The sequence below is a fragment of the Cherax quadricarinatus genome, chromosome 71 (genome assembly GCF_038502225.1).
Source record: "Cherax quadricarinatus isolate ZL_2023a chromosome 71, ASM3850222v1, whole genome shotgun sequence".
NCBI classification, from domain to species: domain Eukaryota; kingdom Metazoa; phylum Arthropoda; class Malacostraca; order Decapoda; family Parastacidae; genus Cherax; species Cherax quadricarinatus.
In genome coordinates this window covers 22,236,280-22,255,335 of record NC_091362.1, presented here as the reverse complement: position 1 = coordinate 22,255,335, position 19,056 = coordinate 22,236,280, and the positions used below count along the sequence as shown (strand labels likewise).

Here is a 19,056-nt window from a genome sequence, read left to right as displayed (position 1 = left end):
CTGGTCAGGGAGGTATACCATCTTTTAGGAGTGAAGAAGAGCAGAATGTAAGTGTGGGGGGAGGTACGTGAGGCATTATGGAGAAGGAAAGGGGGTAAAGCAGCTGGAACTGATGAGATCATGACAGAAATGTTAAAAGCAGGGGGATGATATAGTGTTGGAGTGGTTGGTACTTTTGTTTAACAAATGTATGAAAGAGAGGAAGGTGCCTAGGGATTGGCAGAGAGCATGTATAGTCCCTTTATATAAAGGGAAGGGGGACAAAAGAGATTGTAAAAATTATAGAGGAATAAGTTTATTGAGTATACCAGGAAAAGTGTACAGTAGGGTTATTATTGAAAGAATTAGAGGTAAGACAGAATGTAGGATTGCGGATGAGCAAGGAGGTTTCAGAGTGGGTAGGGGATGTGTAGATCAAGTGTTTACATTGAAGCATATATGTGAACAGTATTTATATAAAGGTAGGGAAGTTTTTATTGCATTTATGGATTTAGAAAAAGCATATGATAGAGTGGATAGGGAAGCAATGTGGCAGATGTTGCAAGTATATGGAATAGGTGGTAAGGTACTAAATGCTGTTAAGAGTTTTTATGAGGATAGTGAGGCTCAGGTTAGGGTGTGTAGAAGAGAGGGAGAATACTTCCCGGTAAAAGTAGGTCTTAGACAGGGATGTATAATGTCACCATGGTTGTTTAATATATTTATAGATGGGGTAGTAAAAGAAGTAAATGCTAGGGTGTTTGGGAGAGGGGTGGGATTAAATTATGGGGAATCAAATACAAAATGGGAATTGACACAGTTACTTTTTGCTGATGGTACTGTGCTTATGGGAGATTCTAAAGAAAAATTGCAAAGGTTAGTGGATGAGTTTGGGAGTGTGTGTAAAGGTAGAAAGTTGAAAGTGAACATAGAAAAGAGTAAAGTGATGAGGGTATCAAATGATTTAGATAAAGAAAAATTGGATATCAAATTGGGGAGGAGGAGTATGGAAGAAGTGAATGTTTTCAGATACTTGGGAGTTGACGTGTCGGCGGATGGATTTATGAAGGATGAGGTTAATCATAGAATTGATGAAGGAAAAAAGGTGAGTGGTGCGTTGAGGTATATGTGGAGTCAAAAAACGTTATCTATGGAGGCAAAGAAGGGAATGTATGAAAGTATAGTAGTACCAACACTCTTATATGGGTGTGAAGCTTGGGTTGTGAATGCAGCAGCGAGGAGGCGGTTGGAGGCAGTGGAGATGTCCTGTTTAAGGGCAATGTGTGGTGTAAATATTATGCAGAAAATTCGGAGTGTGGAAATTAGAAGAAGGTGTGGAGTTAATAAAAGTATAAGTCAGAGGGCTGAAGAGGGGTTGTTGAGGTGGTTAGTCATTTAGAGAGAATGGATCAAAGTAGAATGACATGGAGAGCATATAAATCTGTAGGGGAAGGAAGGCGGGGTAGGGGTCGTCCTTGAAAAGGTTGGAAGGAAGGGGTAAGGGAGGTTTTGTGGGGGAGGGGCTTGGACTTCCAGCAGGCGTGCAAGAGCGTGTTCGATAGGAGTGAATGGAGACGAATGGTATTTGGGACCTGACGATCTGTTGGAGTGTGAGCAGGGTAATATTTAGTGAAGGGATTCAGGGAAACCGGTTATTTTTATATAGCCGGACTTGAGTCCTGGAAATGGGAAGTACAATGCCTGCACTCTAAAGGAGGGGTTTTGGGATATTAGCAGTTTGGAGGGATATTTTGTGTATCTTTATACGTATATGCTTCTAAACTGTTGTGTTCTGAGCACCTCTGCAAAAACAGTGATTATGTGTGAGTGAGGTGAAAGTGTTGAATGATGATGAAAGTATTTTCTTTTTGGGGATTTTCTGTCTTTTTGGGTCACCCTGCCTCGGTGGGAGACAGCCGACTTGTTGAAAAAAAAAAAATCTATGTTAATGTAAAATAAGACATTTAATGTGCCCAATAGTGATTATTATTACATACTATTAGTACAGTGGTACCTCGAGTTTCAAACTGCTCCCAACTCGACCAATTATGTAAGTGTATTATTGTAAGTGCTTTTGTAAGTATATTTTTGGAGGTCAGAAACAGACTAATCTAATTTACATTATTCCTCATGGGAACAAATTCATTCAGTAACAGCACTCGAACAGCCTTCTAGAATGAAGAAAGTTTGAAACCTGGGGTACCACTGTATTATGTAATGTTTTCCCTCTGCCCAGCTACCACACGTCCATAGCACATAAACATAGCATGTTTATATGCTATGTAACGTGTTTCTTACATAATTTTTAAGGAAATGTCATAGATTGATTAATGAAAATGTCTATACATGTATTAACATAAAATAAGACATTTAATGTGCTCAAGAGTGATTATTATTATGTACTATTAGTATTACTATGGTGTTAAGACTAGAGGGACACACTTAGTGATTTTAATGTGTACCTGCATGCCAGCACAGTGTGTAAGTATATTTAAGTACAGGTACACAAATATTATTATCAGAACACACATAAAATATGCAGTAACTTTAAAACACTTTAAATTTTGGAAAGTTTCCAGACAGAGAGATGTGCTCACAGAGAATGTCAACAAACCGGGTGGCGGGCGTTGTATTAGAAAGACAGGTTGCTGTATAGCAAATTTTTGGTCATACCTGGAGTTTACCTGGAGAGAGTTCCGGGGGTCAACGCCCCCGCGGCCCGGTCTGTGACCAGGCCTCCTGGTGGATCAGAGCCTGATCAACCAGGCTGTTGCTGCTGGCTGCACGCAAACCAACGTACGAGCCACAGCCCGGATGATCAGGAACTGACTTTAGGTGCTTGTCCAGTGCCAGCTTGAAGACTGCCAGGGGTCTGTTGGTAATCCCCCTTATGTGTGCTGGGAGGCAGTTGAACAGTCTCGGGCCCCTGACACTTATTGTATGGTCTCTTAACGTGCTAGTGACACCCCTGCTTTTCATTGGGGGGATGGTGCATCGTCTGCCAAGTCTTTTGCTTTCGTAGTGAGTGATTTTCGTGTGCAAGTTCGGTACTAGTCCCTCTAGGATTTTCCAGGTGTATATAATCATGTATCTCTCCCTCCTGCGTTCCAGGGAATACAGGTTTAGGAACCTCAAGCGCTCCCAGTAATTGAGGTGTTTTATCTCTGTTATGCGCGCCATGAAAGTTCTCTGTACATTTTCTAGGTCGGCAATTTCACCTGCCTTGAAAGGTGCTGTTAGTGTGCAGCAATATTCCAGCCTAGATAGAACAAGTGACCTGAAGAGTGTCATCATGGGCTTGGCCTCCCTAGTTTTGAAGGTTCTCATTATCTATCCTGTCATTTTTCTAGCAGATGCGATTGATACAATGTTATGGTCCTTGAAGGTGAGATCCTCCGACATGATCACTCCCAGGTCATAATTTGAAATCACCGTGTTAGCGGAATGCCGTAAAGCAGGGACCTACTGTATTATTGTAAGCTAGTAGAAAGAGAAACTAGGGTACTAAAGGCCTAAGAACATAGATGATCAAAAAAGTATGGGAGCTAGAAAATTAATTGATACATGCATTTGTCAGATGGTGAATTTATAGAATGTTAGTTAATAGCTACAGAACATTATTAATATGTGTGCAATACTCTTCATACCATTTTACTAGTTAATTTTGAAAATTAAAGCATTGTCTTACACTGCAGTCAAAATATGATGAACTAAGACGGCAGGACAAGGGTGAGAAGAAGTTGACACTGGAACAGAAGAAGCTGCGTTATATAGAAGCATGCAATGAAGTGTTTGTGCCCATTGTTTCCAGCATTAGACCCCACTTCAGCATTAAAGTAAGTGCCTGTCTCTCTTCTGTTCACTTTACTTATGTAGAAATGTGTGATAGCAACAACAAAGGTATACACCAGAAAATTTGCTTGGTAAGAGAGCACTAAGTGCGGGAGAGCGTTTATTTATGTTTCGCCCATTGAGGGCTTTCTCAAGTATAGAAGACATAAGAACAATGCATGTTAAATAGTGCACTTAGCCTCTGAAACTGAAGAAATATTTTGTAACATCCCTGTGTCTTTAACTTTGATCTGTGTCCCTGAGTCCCACCTTTCAAATAGCTTGTTCCTCTCTGGGAGGGAAGGCAATAGGTGCTTGTGGGCACACCTAGAATTGAATGATAAAGATGAGTCACAAAGATGGTAGGAAGTATTTCTTTAGTCTAAGGGTAGTTAGAAAAATAGAATTATCTTGATGTAGATGTAATTTAGGCAGACTCTATAAACAGTTTTAAAAGTAGGTATGATAGGGCACACAAGGCTAGGAGGGAGTGAAACTAGTAAGCACCAAATTAAGAGGTGGAACCAGGAGCTAAGACTTGATTTCTATGACCATGTAAGTTTATTGTAGTGTATCTATAAATTGTGTGTAGAGTTCTGTAGGCATACAGTAGAGTACTTTTGTTTTTGTTTTCTCCACCTTTGTAATGTTATTCTGCTTTAACAGCCACTCAGAGAATTCTGGCATATTAGTGCATTATATCAAAGGTATACCGGACTTAATGCACTTATAAATGGAGCGAGGAAAGGTTTAGTGTTAGCTTCACTAATCAGTGAACGAGGGAATTTGGGAATAGTGTCAGTGGTTGATGCCTGAATAGATTTCTGCCCAGATTGTGCTACAGTGTCTTAATTTTGTCCATAGGTGTGGGAGGACATGGACCCATCATTCTTCCTGACTTTCTGGACACTTACGATGTCCGACCTGGAAGTGCCTCTGCATATGTATGATAAGGAAATTAAGAAAATTGATCCAAATGTAAGCCTGAATTTATCATATTTACTTTTACCTATATTTCTCACATTCTCAAATTTTTTTTTTTTTTTTTTTTTTTTTTTCAACAAGTCGGTCGTCTCCCACCGAGGCAGGGTGACCCAAAAAAGAAAGAAAATCCCCAAAAAGAAAATACTTTCATCATCATTCAACACTTTCACCACACTCACACATTATCACTGCTTTTGCAGAGGTGCTCAGAATACAACAGTTTAGAAGCATATACGTATAAAGATACACAACATATCCCTCCAAACTGCCAATATCCCAAACCCCTCCTTTAAAGTGCAGGCATTGTACTTCCCATTTCCAGGACTCAAAATGAGTGCAGTAATTTCTTAAGAGTGCATTTAGAAAACAAATTTTTGTTGTTCACTGTTAATTTAAAAATTTTTGCTTTAGCCCTCAGGAAATAAGCGAAAGAAGGAAACAGATCGTTTGCTTGCATTGAAAGAAAAACTTCAAGAGGAGGAAAAGCGCCAGAAGGAACATGTGGAGCGTGTTCATGCTAGACTACAACAGGTAAATTATACATTATTGCTATCTGAATGTCATTATTGTTAAACTCCCTTTTTCTGTGAGGATATGTACCTGTGGCATTTGAAGATCATAAATTTTTTAATTGATACCATATCAACTGATACGTGGTAACACTAATTTATTGTATATCAAATAAGGGGATCATTGGGGTAATCTGAGGGGGGGGACATAGACCTGCTCTGCATGGGTCAGTAGGCCTGTTGCAGTGTTCCTTCTTTCTTATGCTCTTGTAAGGATTAAGCTTCATCACTGAATTTCTGCATGATGTAAATGCATTAATGACTGTAATATAATATTAGAAAATAATTATGTATGTTCGTGTATACATTTTTAAAAAATACTAACCTAAATGATTTTAATGTTATGTCATCAATGACAGGAAAAGGACCGATGGTTCATGTTACGTGCTGCACGCTCTCCAAAGAATGACACAGTGACTGCTTTCCTTCAGCTGTGTCTCTTCCCACGATGCACCTTCACTGCTCTTGATGCTATATACTGCGCTAAGTGAGTTGATTTGCTTCATATCATTAATAATACTGTTCATTTTCAAGGAATAAACAGCATTCTCTTTTAATGTTAGTGAGCTCATATTAAATTTTTTGCAAATTATTATTATATGCCAGTCACATCTTTTGATCTTAGATATCAAGACATGAATACTCCTCTAATAGTAAAATACATAATTATGAAATAAAAACTATTCCAGGTGAGTGTAATTGATAGAACATTCAATTTCTTGTTTTCAAAATAGGATAACTCAAGCAGGTCCTCCCTATGGATTTTTTTTTTTAACTCCTAACTGCTGTAATTACATTTTTTGTCACTGTTAGGATATTAAAACACTTTTTGCTGATATACTTTGAACATGAAGCACATATGTATAGTCATAATGTAGAGTTTTCTGTTGTAGTTGTGTGGGTACCCACCTAGAGGTCAGTTGGTATTTTAGATCATTTTTGCAGGTGCAGAAGTTGTTTTGATAGAACTAAGAGTTTCACGTTTTTCTATTTTATGGATATCTCAGGAATGGTTAACGATAATTGCAAATTTAGTACATATACAATGTAGTCTTTAAGTATTCTTTAGGATAATGTTATATAACATGTAGACTTGGTTTTGTAGCCCCCTGGTGATAGTTTTCACAAGTAATTAAGATGAAACTTTTGTTGGGGATGTCGATTTTGGTCATTGTTTTGTTACTGTTCTGGTTTATTGTCAAATTCGATAACCTATTCCTTGGTGTTACATATGGTAGTGCATTACTTTTAACTGAATTAAGTAGGTTTTGCTATTACTGTATACTGACTCAATTTTTGGTATACGTGTCCAGAGGGCTGAGGAAGGGTTGTTGAGGTGGTTCGGACATGTAGAGAGAATGGAACGAAACAGAATTACTTCAAGAGTGTATCAGTCTGTAGTGGAAGGAAGGCGGGGTAGGGGTCGGCCTAGGAAAGGTTGGAGGGAGGGGGTAAAGGAGGTTTTGTGTGCGAGGGGCTTGGATTTCCAGCAAGCATGTGTGAGCGTGTTTGATAGGAGTGAATGGAGACAAATGGTTTTTAATACTTGATGTGCTGTTGGAGTGTGAGCAAAGTAACATTTATGAAGGGATTCAGGGAAACTGGCAGGCCGGACTTGAGTCCTGGAGATAAGAAGTACATACAGTGCCTGCACTCTGAAGGAGGGGTGTTAATGTTGCAGTTTTATAAACTGTAGTGTAAAGCACCCCTCTGGCAAGACAGTGATGGAGTGAATGATGGTGAAAGGTTTTCTTTTTCGGGCCACCCTGCCTTGGTGGGAATTGGCCAGTGTGTTAAAAAAAAAAAATTATTTAAAAAATTTTATTTAATTTTATCTCAAGATGGGAAAGATGTCAGCAAAGTTAGGTAGCTGGGAGACTGAAATGAGGCCTTGCCTCCTCATCTAGTAAAACAGTGAAATCTGGGAGAGGGTTGCAAACTAGAGAATTAAGACTTGCTTGAGCTATTTATAGATGGGGTTGTAAGAGAAGTAAATGCGAGGGTCTTGGCAAGAGGCGTGGAGTTAAAAGATAAAGAATCACACACAAAGTGGGAGTTGTCACAGCTGCTCTTTGCCGATGACACTGTGCTCTTGGGAGATTCTGAAGAGAAGTTGCAGAGATTGGTGGATGAATTTGGTAGGGTGTGCAAAAGAAGAAAATTAAAGGTGAATACAGGAAAGAGTAAGGTTATGAGGATAACAAAAAGATTAGGTGATGAAAGATTGAATATCAGATTGGAGGGAGAGAGTATGGAGGAGGTGAACGTATTCAGATATTTGGGAGTGGACGTGTCAGCGGATGGGTCTATGAAAGATGAGGTGAATCATAGAATTGATGAGGGAAAAAGAGTGAGTGGTGCACTTAGGAGTCTGTGGAGACAAAGAACTTTGTCCTTGGAGGCAAAGAGGGGAATGTATGAGAGTATAGTTTTACCAACGCTCTTATATGGGTGTGAAGCGTGGGTGATGAATGTTGCAGCGAGGAGAAGGCTGGAGGCAGTGGAGATGTCATGTCTGAGGGCAATGTGTGGTGTGAATATAATGCAGAGAATTCGTAGTTTGGAAGTTAGGAGGAGGTGCGGGATTACCAAAACTGTTGTCCAGAGGGCTGAGGAAGGGTTGTTGAGGTGGTTCGGACATGTAGAGAGAATGGAGCGAAACAGAATGACTTCAAGAGTGTATCAGTCTGTAGTGGAAGGAAGGCGGGGTAGGGGTCGGCCTAGGAAGGGTTGGAGGGAGGGGGTAAAGGAGGTTTTGTGTGCGAGGGGCTTGGACTTCCAGCAGGCATGCGTGAGCGTGTTTGATAGGAGTGAATGGAGACAAATGGTTTTTAATACTTGACGTGCTGTTGGAGTGTGAGCAAAGTAACATTTATGAAGGGATTCAGGGAAACCGGCAGGCCGGACTTGAGTCCTGGAGATGGGAAGTACAGTGCCTGCACTCTGAAGGAGGGGTGTTAATGTTGCAGTTTAAAAACTGTAGTGTAAAGCACCCTTCTGGCAAGACAGTGATGGAGTGAATGATGGTGAAAGTTTTTCTTTTTCGGGCCACCCTGCCTTGGTGGGAATCGGCCGGTGTGATAATAAAAAAAAAAAAAAATTGAGCTAATGGGATTGAGCTTAGAAGAAACAATGAACCAGTAAGACTTTATCTCACTGGAGGAGTAAAGAACAAGGGAGAAAATGATTATGACATGAAATACTAATGGGCATTGATAGGATAGACAGAGATAAACTCTTTACAATGGGACATGATTGGAAATTACAAAACCCATAGGAGCCACAGAGAATTTTTTTTTTTATAGCTGGCTGTATCCCACCAAGGCAGCGTGACCTAAAAAGAAAAACGGAAGATTTTCTTTTTAAATTTAGTAATTTATACAGGAGAAGGGGTTAGTCCCTTGCTCCCAGCATTTTAGTTGCCTCTTACAACACACATGGCTTACGGAGGAAGAATTTTGTTCCACTCACCCATGGAGATAAGAGGAAATAAAGAAGAGCAAGATCTGTTAAGAAAATAGAAAACTCAGATGGATATACATATATTTTTTTTTTTTTTTTTTTCAACAAGTCGGCCGTTTCCCACCGAGGCAGGGTGACCCAAAAAAAAAGAAAGAAAATCCCCAAAAAGAAAATACTTTCATCATCATTCAACACTTTCACCACACTCGCACATTATCACTGTTTTTGCAGAGGTGCTCAGAATACAACAGTCCAGAAGCATACACATATAAAGACACACAACATATGTAGTATGTAGTATGTGTAGTGTGACCTAGGTAAGCAAGATATATCTGATATCCCGCATGTAGCCACAGAGATCTTAGGAAATATTTTCCAGTGTACAGCAAGTGGTAATAAAGTGGAATGAGGTAAGGAATGGTGCAGTGAAGGCAAGCTCTAAGGAGATTCAAAAATAGATACAAGGCCCAGTCATGTTGATTGAAATTTAAGAGGCAGAACCAAGAGCTTGAGATCATCCCCACATCATATCTGCCCAACTGTCAGTGCTTGTATTTTGTTTAATATTGTCCTTAAAGTGCTAAATGTTTCTGTCCTTAAGTTAGTGATGCAGCTGGAGAAGTTGACTTGTTGATGACTATGTTATCCAGAATTTCAGCATTAATGATAAATGACATTCTATTAGGGAAGTGATGTAGTTGGAAATAGGAAGACAAAAGCAAGTAGAAGTTCTAGAGAAGTAAGCACCAATGAGAGTTGCATCCACTTTTTATAATGGTACAAACCTTGGTAATTGATATTGGCAAATCGGTATAAAACCACTTTTTTTTATAATACATTCTATGAAATTCCTGTGTTGTTGCAAGTGGATAACAAAGAAACAGGAAGTAGTATTGGGTTCGTTTGTATAGGCAAACAACTCTTATAAACAGTATTACCTGGAGTTTATAATATGAGGTAACCTTGAGTGATACTACAGAGAAGAAGCAGCCATAGCAAGCAACAAAAGGGAGAAAGCCTACTGTAAGTAGATAGTCCTGTCTTCTATTATCAATGTTTAAAATATGTTTGTAAATATACAACTGCATTATCTAATTTTGTGTACCTATGTAGTTAGACTGAGAACTGATAAGCTAATTGTCACCTTTATCTGCAGGTTTGTCAAGATGTTACATAACCTTAAAACACCAAATTTTTCTACACTCATATGCTATGATCGGGTGAGTGTACCTTGTGTTTTCTGCTGCAGGCATTGACCTGTATTGTAGTGTTAGCTAAGTACAACAAGGTTATAGCAGAATAATGTGAATTTTTTGGACAGATTAAAAAACCCAGCTCAATAGATAAATTTTAATCAGCTTGAGCCCACTCAAGGTATTGGTGTATATTTCAGATGTACTGTGATATAACATACACTGTTGCCTCCTGCACGGAACAAGAAGCTCATAGGTATGCAAGATTCCTTCTGGGCACTTTGGAAACTGTTATGCACTGGCATGCATCACAAACTAATTATGAGAAAGAGTGCGCAAACTACCCTGGATTTGTCACTAAATACCGTGTATCACGGCAAGAAGCAAATGATTATGTAGACTACGAGAATTACCGCCATGTTGTTCACAAGTGGCACTATAAAATAACAAAGGTGAGCCAAGACTTAACAGATAGTACAGTAATACAGTTGGAGGCGCTTGATTTTACTTTCACTGAGATTAATTTTCACTGGCACATATTCCCTAGCTGTCTTTCCAGAAGTGCATGGACATCACAATTCACCTGACAGGACATCACAATTCACCTGACAGACTCTCTGATCTGCAGTATTCTCCCCCATCCTCCAGAGTGTAGGCATTATACTTGCTCCTCCAGAAGTAGATTCTGATTAATGGATTTAACCAAATCTCTTTATAGAAGCTGTCATACTTGACGAGAGGAGAAGAGCCCTGTATTTTCCCAGCAGATAATTTATTGAAAAGTTTACACTACCAGTGGATGTAAACTACTACTTCACCCCTTGATAGAGTACATATCACCACTTAAGCACAACCTAATTACTCAAATATCAGTACATCATATATCAAATCACAGGGCAAAAGTAAGGTACCATAATTGTATTCTCTGTATTCCCATAGGTATATGGGAATACAGAAAATACAGTTATTTATTACACTAATAGTGGAGGCATGGAGAATATACAATTACTAGTTGCTTTACCACTTAAGAGTCAATGAAAGGGAATAATATAATACTGTAGGGAAAGTTTTACAAGTGAGCTCCATACTAATGAGAGCAAAGGATTCACAGTATATATATACACTGGTATACATAATCACTTACAGTTAGAAAATGTACTTCCTCTGTGTAGAGCACTTTGGAGGTCTCCATCATAGGACACAGTCTCACCTCTCCTTGGTTTGCTTCCCCACAACTTGACTGTCTCATCTTCACACCACTGTGGTTCATCTCTCTAACACACATATTTCCTGTGTATCCACAACAGGGAAGAACATAAGAGTACTTTCTGAACACCCTCTCTTTCTTGGATGGGAGAATTGGGATAACTTTAGTAGTTCTTAAAAGTCGAGCTGATAATAAACTAAGCATTGCAACATTGCATTGCTACCTTGCTCACACTCCAGGTGTGTTAAATCCCAATAAACAATTGTTTCCACTTTGATTTAAATTGCTCTCACATACCTGCTGAGTGCTTAGCCCCTTCCTTTTTAAAACTGAGCTCATTCCTTAATTCCAACCCTTTCTTGGATATCCTGTACATCTCATTATATTTATCCCTAGGTTTATATATTCTATATCACCCTATTTTGCTCCATTTTTTAAATGAACACAATTTTTAAACAACCTTTTTCCACTCTTTGAATTACAACTTTCTTCCCACCACACTGTCTTAATTTTTCATTATTTTAGGCATAATATTCTCAGATGACTTTAGAACTGCCTCCAACCTCCTCCTCGTTTCAAAATAGTACAAAGTTCATGCTTCACACTCAAATAAATGTATTGGTACCATGTACAGATACATTTCTTATTTTACATGCAGTGACAGATTTCTTCTTTCCATAGATTCCTCAATAGCTTTGTATTTAATGTTCATACCAAACTTCATTAACCTTTTTAGGGTTGGAACCCTTTATCTAAAACTTACTCTCAGGGTCGGAGAATTTAAAAAAAAAAAATCCTTATGAAATGATAGAGAACCTTTCTCCGAAGGTAATGAAACCAAAAGTATGAAATTTGATGGAAAATTTACAGAATTATGCTCGTGCAAAGTTAGCAGTCGGCAGTATTTACACACTAAAATGTTAATTTAAAAATAGGGTCCAGAATAAACAGTGTAGACATTCCTGGCACTAAAACAACATTTCCTCTGTTCATTAGTCACGTCTTCAGGTCTCTCATATACTGTTATGCTTGCTTTCCATTTTGAATTTTTATTCACACAAAAAATAGAAGACTTACTGTTATGCAGAATACTGCGTTATTGTAATAACTGTACAAATAATGTCAGCACATTCGTGAATGCATATTAAACTGACCAGTTGGATGCATATTGGACGAATGATGTAATTTGTGTACTTTGAAATATCAATAACAAATCAAACATTCTGCTACTTTGAGCCCAATTTCGTGTTACTCTCTGTCCTGAAACCATGTGTATTTCATGTTGTCTGTTTCTGTAATATATCTTCCATTCTATCAAATAATACTAAGAAACAGAGAATACAACCTAAAAACCATACGAAAAACACTGCAAAGTTGTTTTAAACCAAAAACAAGGTCACAGTTTTTTCCCCAGTGTGCACTGTGTGCTGCAGGACTTTTTTTTTATATGGTGCACACTTACTACATAGACACATTTTCTCATACCTAGGCCCAGCTTACTGCTCACGACTTATCTGAGCTGAACTCATGGCTTAAAACTACGGGACCAACCTGTGGTTCAAAGCCGTTGTACTACAGGACCCATCTCGAAAGGGTTAAAGGTAATTTATAGAAACTTAATTATAACATTAAGGCTGTCATATACTGTACAGTTAATTCTAATTTTCCAGGCTTTGGTAACATGTCTTGAAAGTGGTGACTACATTCAGATTCGCAATGCAATCCTTATTCTTCAAGGAATCATTCAGCGTTTTCCTGCTATTAGCAACCTTGCTGCAGTCATTGAGAAGAGAATAGAAAAGGTAAAGAATTTTTTTTTTTTTTAAGAGTAAAGATTTTGTGCAGTTAGCTGTACACCAGTGTTTCTAGCACTTTCTTGATCCCAGGTTAGGAAGTCTTTTTAATGAATGAGTTCCACCTTACGCATTGGTGAGGAGAAATTTCACTAGCATAAGATACGCAAGAATATGTGAAAAACCACAAAAGGTAAGTAATATATTAAACAAAGTTTTGCTTAGTCTTAGGAAACCTTGTTGGGCGATATTATCATCATGTAGATTCTCTGCCTAGATAGTGCTTTATTCATATGAGATGAACTTGTATTGTGTATGTAGTAATTCCCCCTCATGTGCCTGAAAATTGCTGTCTTCAGTAAAATAGCTATCTATACAGTAAAGAACGTACGGGAAAAATGGGGTGACATTCCAGACACCTTTTTTTAAATATAAATAGCAAAAAATTATAAATTTTATCTTACATTACAGTTGATGTTGCTTGTTGAATTGGAAGTATGCAGACAGGGTTGATGTGGCCCTACTGGGCAAGCCGATTATGAAAATCTTCACAGGTTACTAACAAATTACTCACATTGATTTTTTTTAGATTTACAGAGTGATATTAAGGGTTTTGTAGTGTTATGGTATTTTTTTTTTTTTTTTTTTTTTTTTATAAAAAAGTCGGCCGTCTCCCACCGAGGCAGGGTGACCCAAAAAAGAAAGAAAATCCCCAAAAAGAAAATACTTTCATCATCATTCAACACTTTCACCACACTCGCACATTATCACTGTTTTTGCAGAGGTGCTCAGGATACAACAGTCTAGAAGCATACACATATAAAGATACACAACATATCCCTCCAAACTGCCAATATCCCAAACCCCTCCTTTAAAGTGCAGGCATTGTACTTCCCATTTCCAGGACTCAAGTCCGACTATATGAAAATAACCGGTTTCCCTGAATCCCTTCACTAAATATTACCCTGCTCACACTCCAACAGATCGTCAGGTCCCAAGTACCATTCGTCTCCATTCACTCCTATCTAACACGCTCATGCACGCTTGCTGGAAGTCCAAGCCCCTTACCCACAAAACCTCCTTTACCCCCTCTCTCCAACCCTTTCGAGGACGACCCCTACCCCGCCTTCCTTCCCCTATAGATTTATATGCTTTCCATGGTATATAGCTATTAAAAAGCTATTTAGGGTCACTTTATGGGAGGTCTTACCATATAATAAATGTACTATATAATGTTTGCAGTTTATTAAAGAATAAAAAGTCACAGTACCGTGGCTGGAACAATACATGAATAATTCGCACTTAGGGGACTGAAACTTGTGATGATGTTTCAGTCCAGCTTGAACCATTAACCAGTCACATGAAATGTTGTCATAAGTTTCAGTCTCCTAAGTGGAGTGTATTTGTATTTTGCAATTTATTCAGTTTTTAACAGAGTATCTCAATTTTAGGTTAAACTGGCAGAACGTAATCATCGAAATGATCTTTATGTTCTGGCCAACAGCTACTCGGGCAGATTAAAAGCCATCAAACCCAATATCATGCCTGAAACGGAATTCCACATAGTACCTAAACGTCCTCAGGAAGCTAAGGTTGTTAATGGAACGCAAGAAAACACCAGTGCACCATCAGGTGGTGAATCAAAACCTACAGCAGAGATGACAGAAAGTAAGATCGTGAAGGTAGGTGTTCCACAAGTACTTATAATTTATTAAATGCCTAGACTTAGAAATAGAAATGGAGTACAGTACGAATGTGTCAACCTATACATCAGATCATATAGAAGAAATTCCCATGTAATAATAATTTGGATGTTATTCTTGAATGTCTGTTCTTTCAAGATATTCACAAGCATTTGTATTCCAAGCCATAAATGCAACAGCTGTGAAGAAGTAGTACTGAAGTTTATTATCCAGAATAAAAGTATGACCATCACAATCATAGATCATAAGCTCAGCTTTCAACACAACTGAAAGCATGAACAAATTCCAGACTTAATCCTTTCGGGGTGAGTCCCGTTGTACTACAGCTTTGAAGCCCAGGTCAGTCCCGTTGTTCTATGTGATGAGCTCAGCTCTCTCAAATGAGCTATGAGCAGTAAATTCGGGCCTTGATGTGAAAGAATGGGTCTACTTCAGTACCTGTAGTATACCTGGAGTCTATGCTGTAAGTGTGCACCATATTAAAAGAATCCTGCAACACGCAGTTCATAATGAGAAAAAAAAACTGAGACCATGTTTTGATTTAAAACAATGATTTTGTGGTGTATTTTCATATTTGTTTTTATGGGTGTATTCTTGGTTTCTAGGTCTCATTTAATGGAAGATATATTACAGAAATAGAGATGATTTTGATTGGTTTCAGGAATGAAAGTAGCTTGAAATTAAGCTCAAAGGATCGGAAATGTTTGATTTTTGCAGAGTACACAAATTACATCACTCATCCAAAATGCATCCAACTGGTCGGTCTAATACATGTTCACAAATGTGTTGACATTATTTATATGATTATTACAATGCCAGACAGCTTATACTAGTGGGAATCCCAGTTGGGAGCCAAAATACATCTTACTACACAATTCAGTATAAACAAGGCTTTTTAGTAAGTAGGTTAGACAAACCCACAGTCAATCAGTTTGAGAAGAAACAAGCATGTGGATAAACACCAAAATACTTGGCTTACCAAGATATTCTCTGACTGTAGAGAGATTATGAATATGAAACTTGCTACTTCTGACAGTCTAGTAGATTTGTCCAACAAATGACAGTGAAGACTAGGTAGACACACCACTAGAGGGATGGATTTTTTTTTTTTAATACATCGGCAGTTTCCCACCAAGGCAGGGTGACCCAAAAAGAAAGAAAAATACTTTCATCATCATTCAACACTTTCACCATCACTCATACATAATCACTGTCTTTGCAGAGGCGCTCAGATACGACAGTTTAAAAATCGCTCCAAATTGCCAATATCCCAAACCCCTCCCTTAAAGTGCAGGCATTGTACTTCCAATTTCCAGGACTCAAGTCCAGCTAACCAGTTTCCCTGAATCCCTTCACAAAATATTACACTGCTCACACTCCAACAGCTCATCAGGTCCCAAAAACCATTCGTCTCCATTCACTCCTGTCTAACACGCTCATGCATGCTTGCTGGAAGTCCAAGTCCCTCCCTCCAACCTTTTTGAGGATGACCCCTACCCCTAGTTAGTAATTTCTCTAATAGTCATAGCTGTAACTAACAAGAGCAAAATAGTAAATATGCAAAGGTTACATCAGTCACATACCAGGTTCCTACTTACCAACATTGCTTTTGCTGTCTCCATGAAAGTACATAATTAATACTGCTAGTAACTAAAATGAGTGTTGGTACAGGTAACAGGTACAGGTAACAGAAAAGAAAACACAATATTTTTTTTTAGGCTAGACCTACCATACTTGTGCACCTTTTAATGTTTATGTGAATTAAAATATTTGAATGTATCTCTTAATTTTTGAACATACAGTAATATTCAAATTTCTAAGAAGTAATGGTTATAGTTATACGTATAGGAAATATAATGTTGGAATGTCTTGTTTCCTAAATGTAAATGACTACTTTTAATTGGTTTTTATTTGCTATTATTTCAATTGGTTTGCAAATAGTTTGAACTCGATCTTTTTCCTCTCCTTCATACTCGTATAAATGGTTACTAGTAGGTTGTTACTCCATACTTTTGATCATTAAGTACAATTATATTTTATCTTTGAATGTTTATCCCTCTCATTAATATTCCTAAAACATCTATATATACAGTATTCATGGATAGTTAAAAGTAAAAAATTTTTAATGTTTGTAATGGCAGATGATAGTATCTGACTCTACTAATGGAGATGTGGATGCTAAGGATGAGAAAGAGGATAAGGATATCAAGAAGGCAGAAATAACCAGGTAAGTCATCGTATTTAATGTTATCTATCTTACATTATTGCCTCAGGATGGTCCTTACCGCTCCCAGTGTATGTTTTTATTATTCTACAAATAATTTTTATCTCCTTTACATAATTTATTAATTAAGGATCTTTATGATAAATTCCTATAAACTGTTTTAATTTTGCATGCTCTAGTAATTAACCATAAGACCTAAGGATCGTGGTGTCCTAAAGCCTAGTGACATTTGTTAACAGTTTTGCATGGCTCCCAAATTCTTGTATGTTACAATACTTTGGAAATATTAATGCTACTCACAGTTGGATTATCATTTTATATGTGCTTCATTGCATGATCCTCAGTAATCAGTGTCATACTCAAAAACAATAACTGCTTTGAACTTGCAGCTTACTAATGTTCCTATCACTCAGCTGTAGATTAAACCATGTTTATATATTTTTTTTTTTTTTTTTTTTTTCAACAAGTCGGCCGTCTCCCACCGAGGCAGGGTGACCCAAAAAAGAAAGAAAATCCCCAAAAAGAAAATACTTTCATCATCATTCAACACTTTCACCACACTCACACATTATCACTGTTTTTGCAGAGGTGCTCAGAATACAACAGTCTAGAAGCATACACATATAAAGATACACAACATATCCCTCCAAACTGCCAATATCCCAAACCCCTCCTTTAAAGTGCAGGCATTGTACTTCCCATTTCCAGGACTCAAGTCCGACTATATATATATATATATACCACACAATACTCATATGTCCAGTAAAGGTTTTCTGTACGTTCTCCAAATATGCAGTTTTTGCCTTGCTGCAAATCTGGGTCAGATTCTTCACACAGCATGTTCTCTTAGTTTTGCAGTGGGACCTTAATTCTTTTGGTCTTTCCTGGTTTGTTTTCTCACCTCACATCAGTAATTTCCTCCATGATCTGGAGCACTTCTACATTACTCCACTAGATTTTCTTCCTTATTTAAATTGAAATGGTAAATGTTTATTTTCTGTCACTGTGCTTTACCTTCAACTGTTATTGTAATCCCCAGTTTCAATATTATATGCAGTTGCTAACTGCAAAATTTTCTTTTTTGGCAGTAAATCTTCCAAAGATAAAAAAGAGAATTTGGAAAAGAAACCTATTGATGATAATGAAATTAAAAAGGAGGATAAAGAGAAAAAGGAGAAAGACAGGGATAGAGATAAGAAGGAGGACAGAGAAGAGAAATCAAAGAGAAGGTCCAAGGAGCCTAAGAGGTCAAAGGTAAGTAATACATTTTAACTTTACAAGTTCTGTAGTTATCTTAGCAGGTCGTGTAGTAATATGTATGTAGTAATATATATGTTACTAGGTCATGCAGTGATATATTTTCTTATTAGGTCATCCACTGCTATATAATTTAGTGACTTCCATTAACACAGCACCAGTTTTATATATGGATGATTTAGAGGAAACGTAAAGAATCTTTTGCAATCAGCACTAACCATTTATTTGTTTTTTCTCTTGATTAAATATTGTATGTGTGACGCTGTTGACTTAGTTCCTGTGCTACCTCTGTCAAGCTTGTTGTTTTTTGCAGCCTGTTATGGAAAACCATTAATGACATGGTCTGGTCTTAATATTCTCCAAGTTGTAAAAAAAGAAAAGAAAACGAAACCATGGAAAAATGAACTGCTCAATAATTAAATCTTAGAAAATATGCATTTGTGTGGTTCAAATGTGATAATGGAATTTTTTAATTATTTTGAGTAGACTAGCTTGGGCTCAATAAAACTTAACACCTCATTGTTAGGTTTTTGGATTTGTGTTTAGTAATTTATTGTATATTTATGCAGTACGAGGATGAGGACTATGGGGAATCTGAACGAGATGAGCGACCTTCAGGAGGCACAACAGAGCGGGAACGGGAGAGCAGCGTCACATCCAACACATCATCAACCTCAACCAAGATGGAACCACCTGAGGCTTCTCCAAGAGGTAAGATATCTGTAAATGGTATTTTTGTGGCATATAGGTCAGCAGCAATAAGTTCACTTTATAAATGTCATAATGCATAATTTTTTTTTTTTCAACAAACCAGCCATCTCCCACCTAGGCAGGGTTAATTTATGTGTACATTA

The 19,056-nt window shown here is 37.8% G+C and overlaps 1 protein-coding gene across 3 annotated transcripts in view; it reads left to right on the top strand.

The window, feature by feature from the left end:
- Window positions 1–19,056, top strand: part of tho2 (THO complex subunit 2-like protein) — a 109,658-nt gene that overhangs the window by 34,208 nt on the left and 56,394 nt on the right. For all 3 annotated transcript variants that reach the window (XM_053793556.2, XM_053793554.2, XM_053793553.2), the window contains exons 16-26: window positions 3,675–3,815; window positions 4,675–4,788; window positions 5,206–5,325; window positions 5,723–5,850; window positions 9,982–10,045; window positions 10,219–10,470; window positions 12,896–13,027; window positions 14,470–14,700; window positions 16,863–16,948; window positions 18,034–18,199; window positions 18,772–18,913. In XM_053793556.2, the coding sequence (XP_053649531.1) occupies window positions 3,675–3,815; window positions 4,675–4,788; window positions 5,206–5,325; window positions 5,723–5,850; window positions 9,982–10,045; window positions 10,219–10,470; window positions 12,896–13,027; window positions 14,470–14,700; window positions 16,863–16,948; window positions 18,034–18,199; window positions 18,772–18,913 (1,576 nt within the window). The remainder of the gene's footprint in view (window positions 1–3,674; window positions 3,816–4,674; window positions 4,789–5,205; window positions 5,326–5,722; window positions 5,851–9,981; window positions 10,046–10,218; window positions 10,471–12,895; window positions 13,028–14,469; window positions 14,701–16,862; window positions 16,949–18,033; window positions 18,200–18,771; window positions 18,914–19,056) is intronic.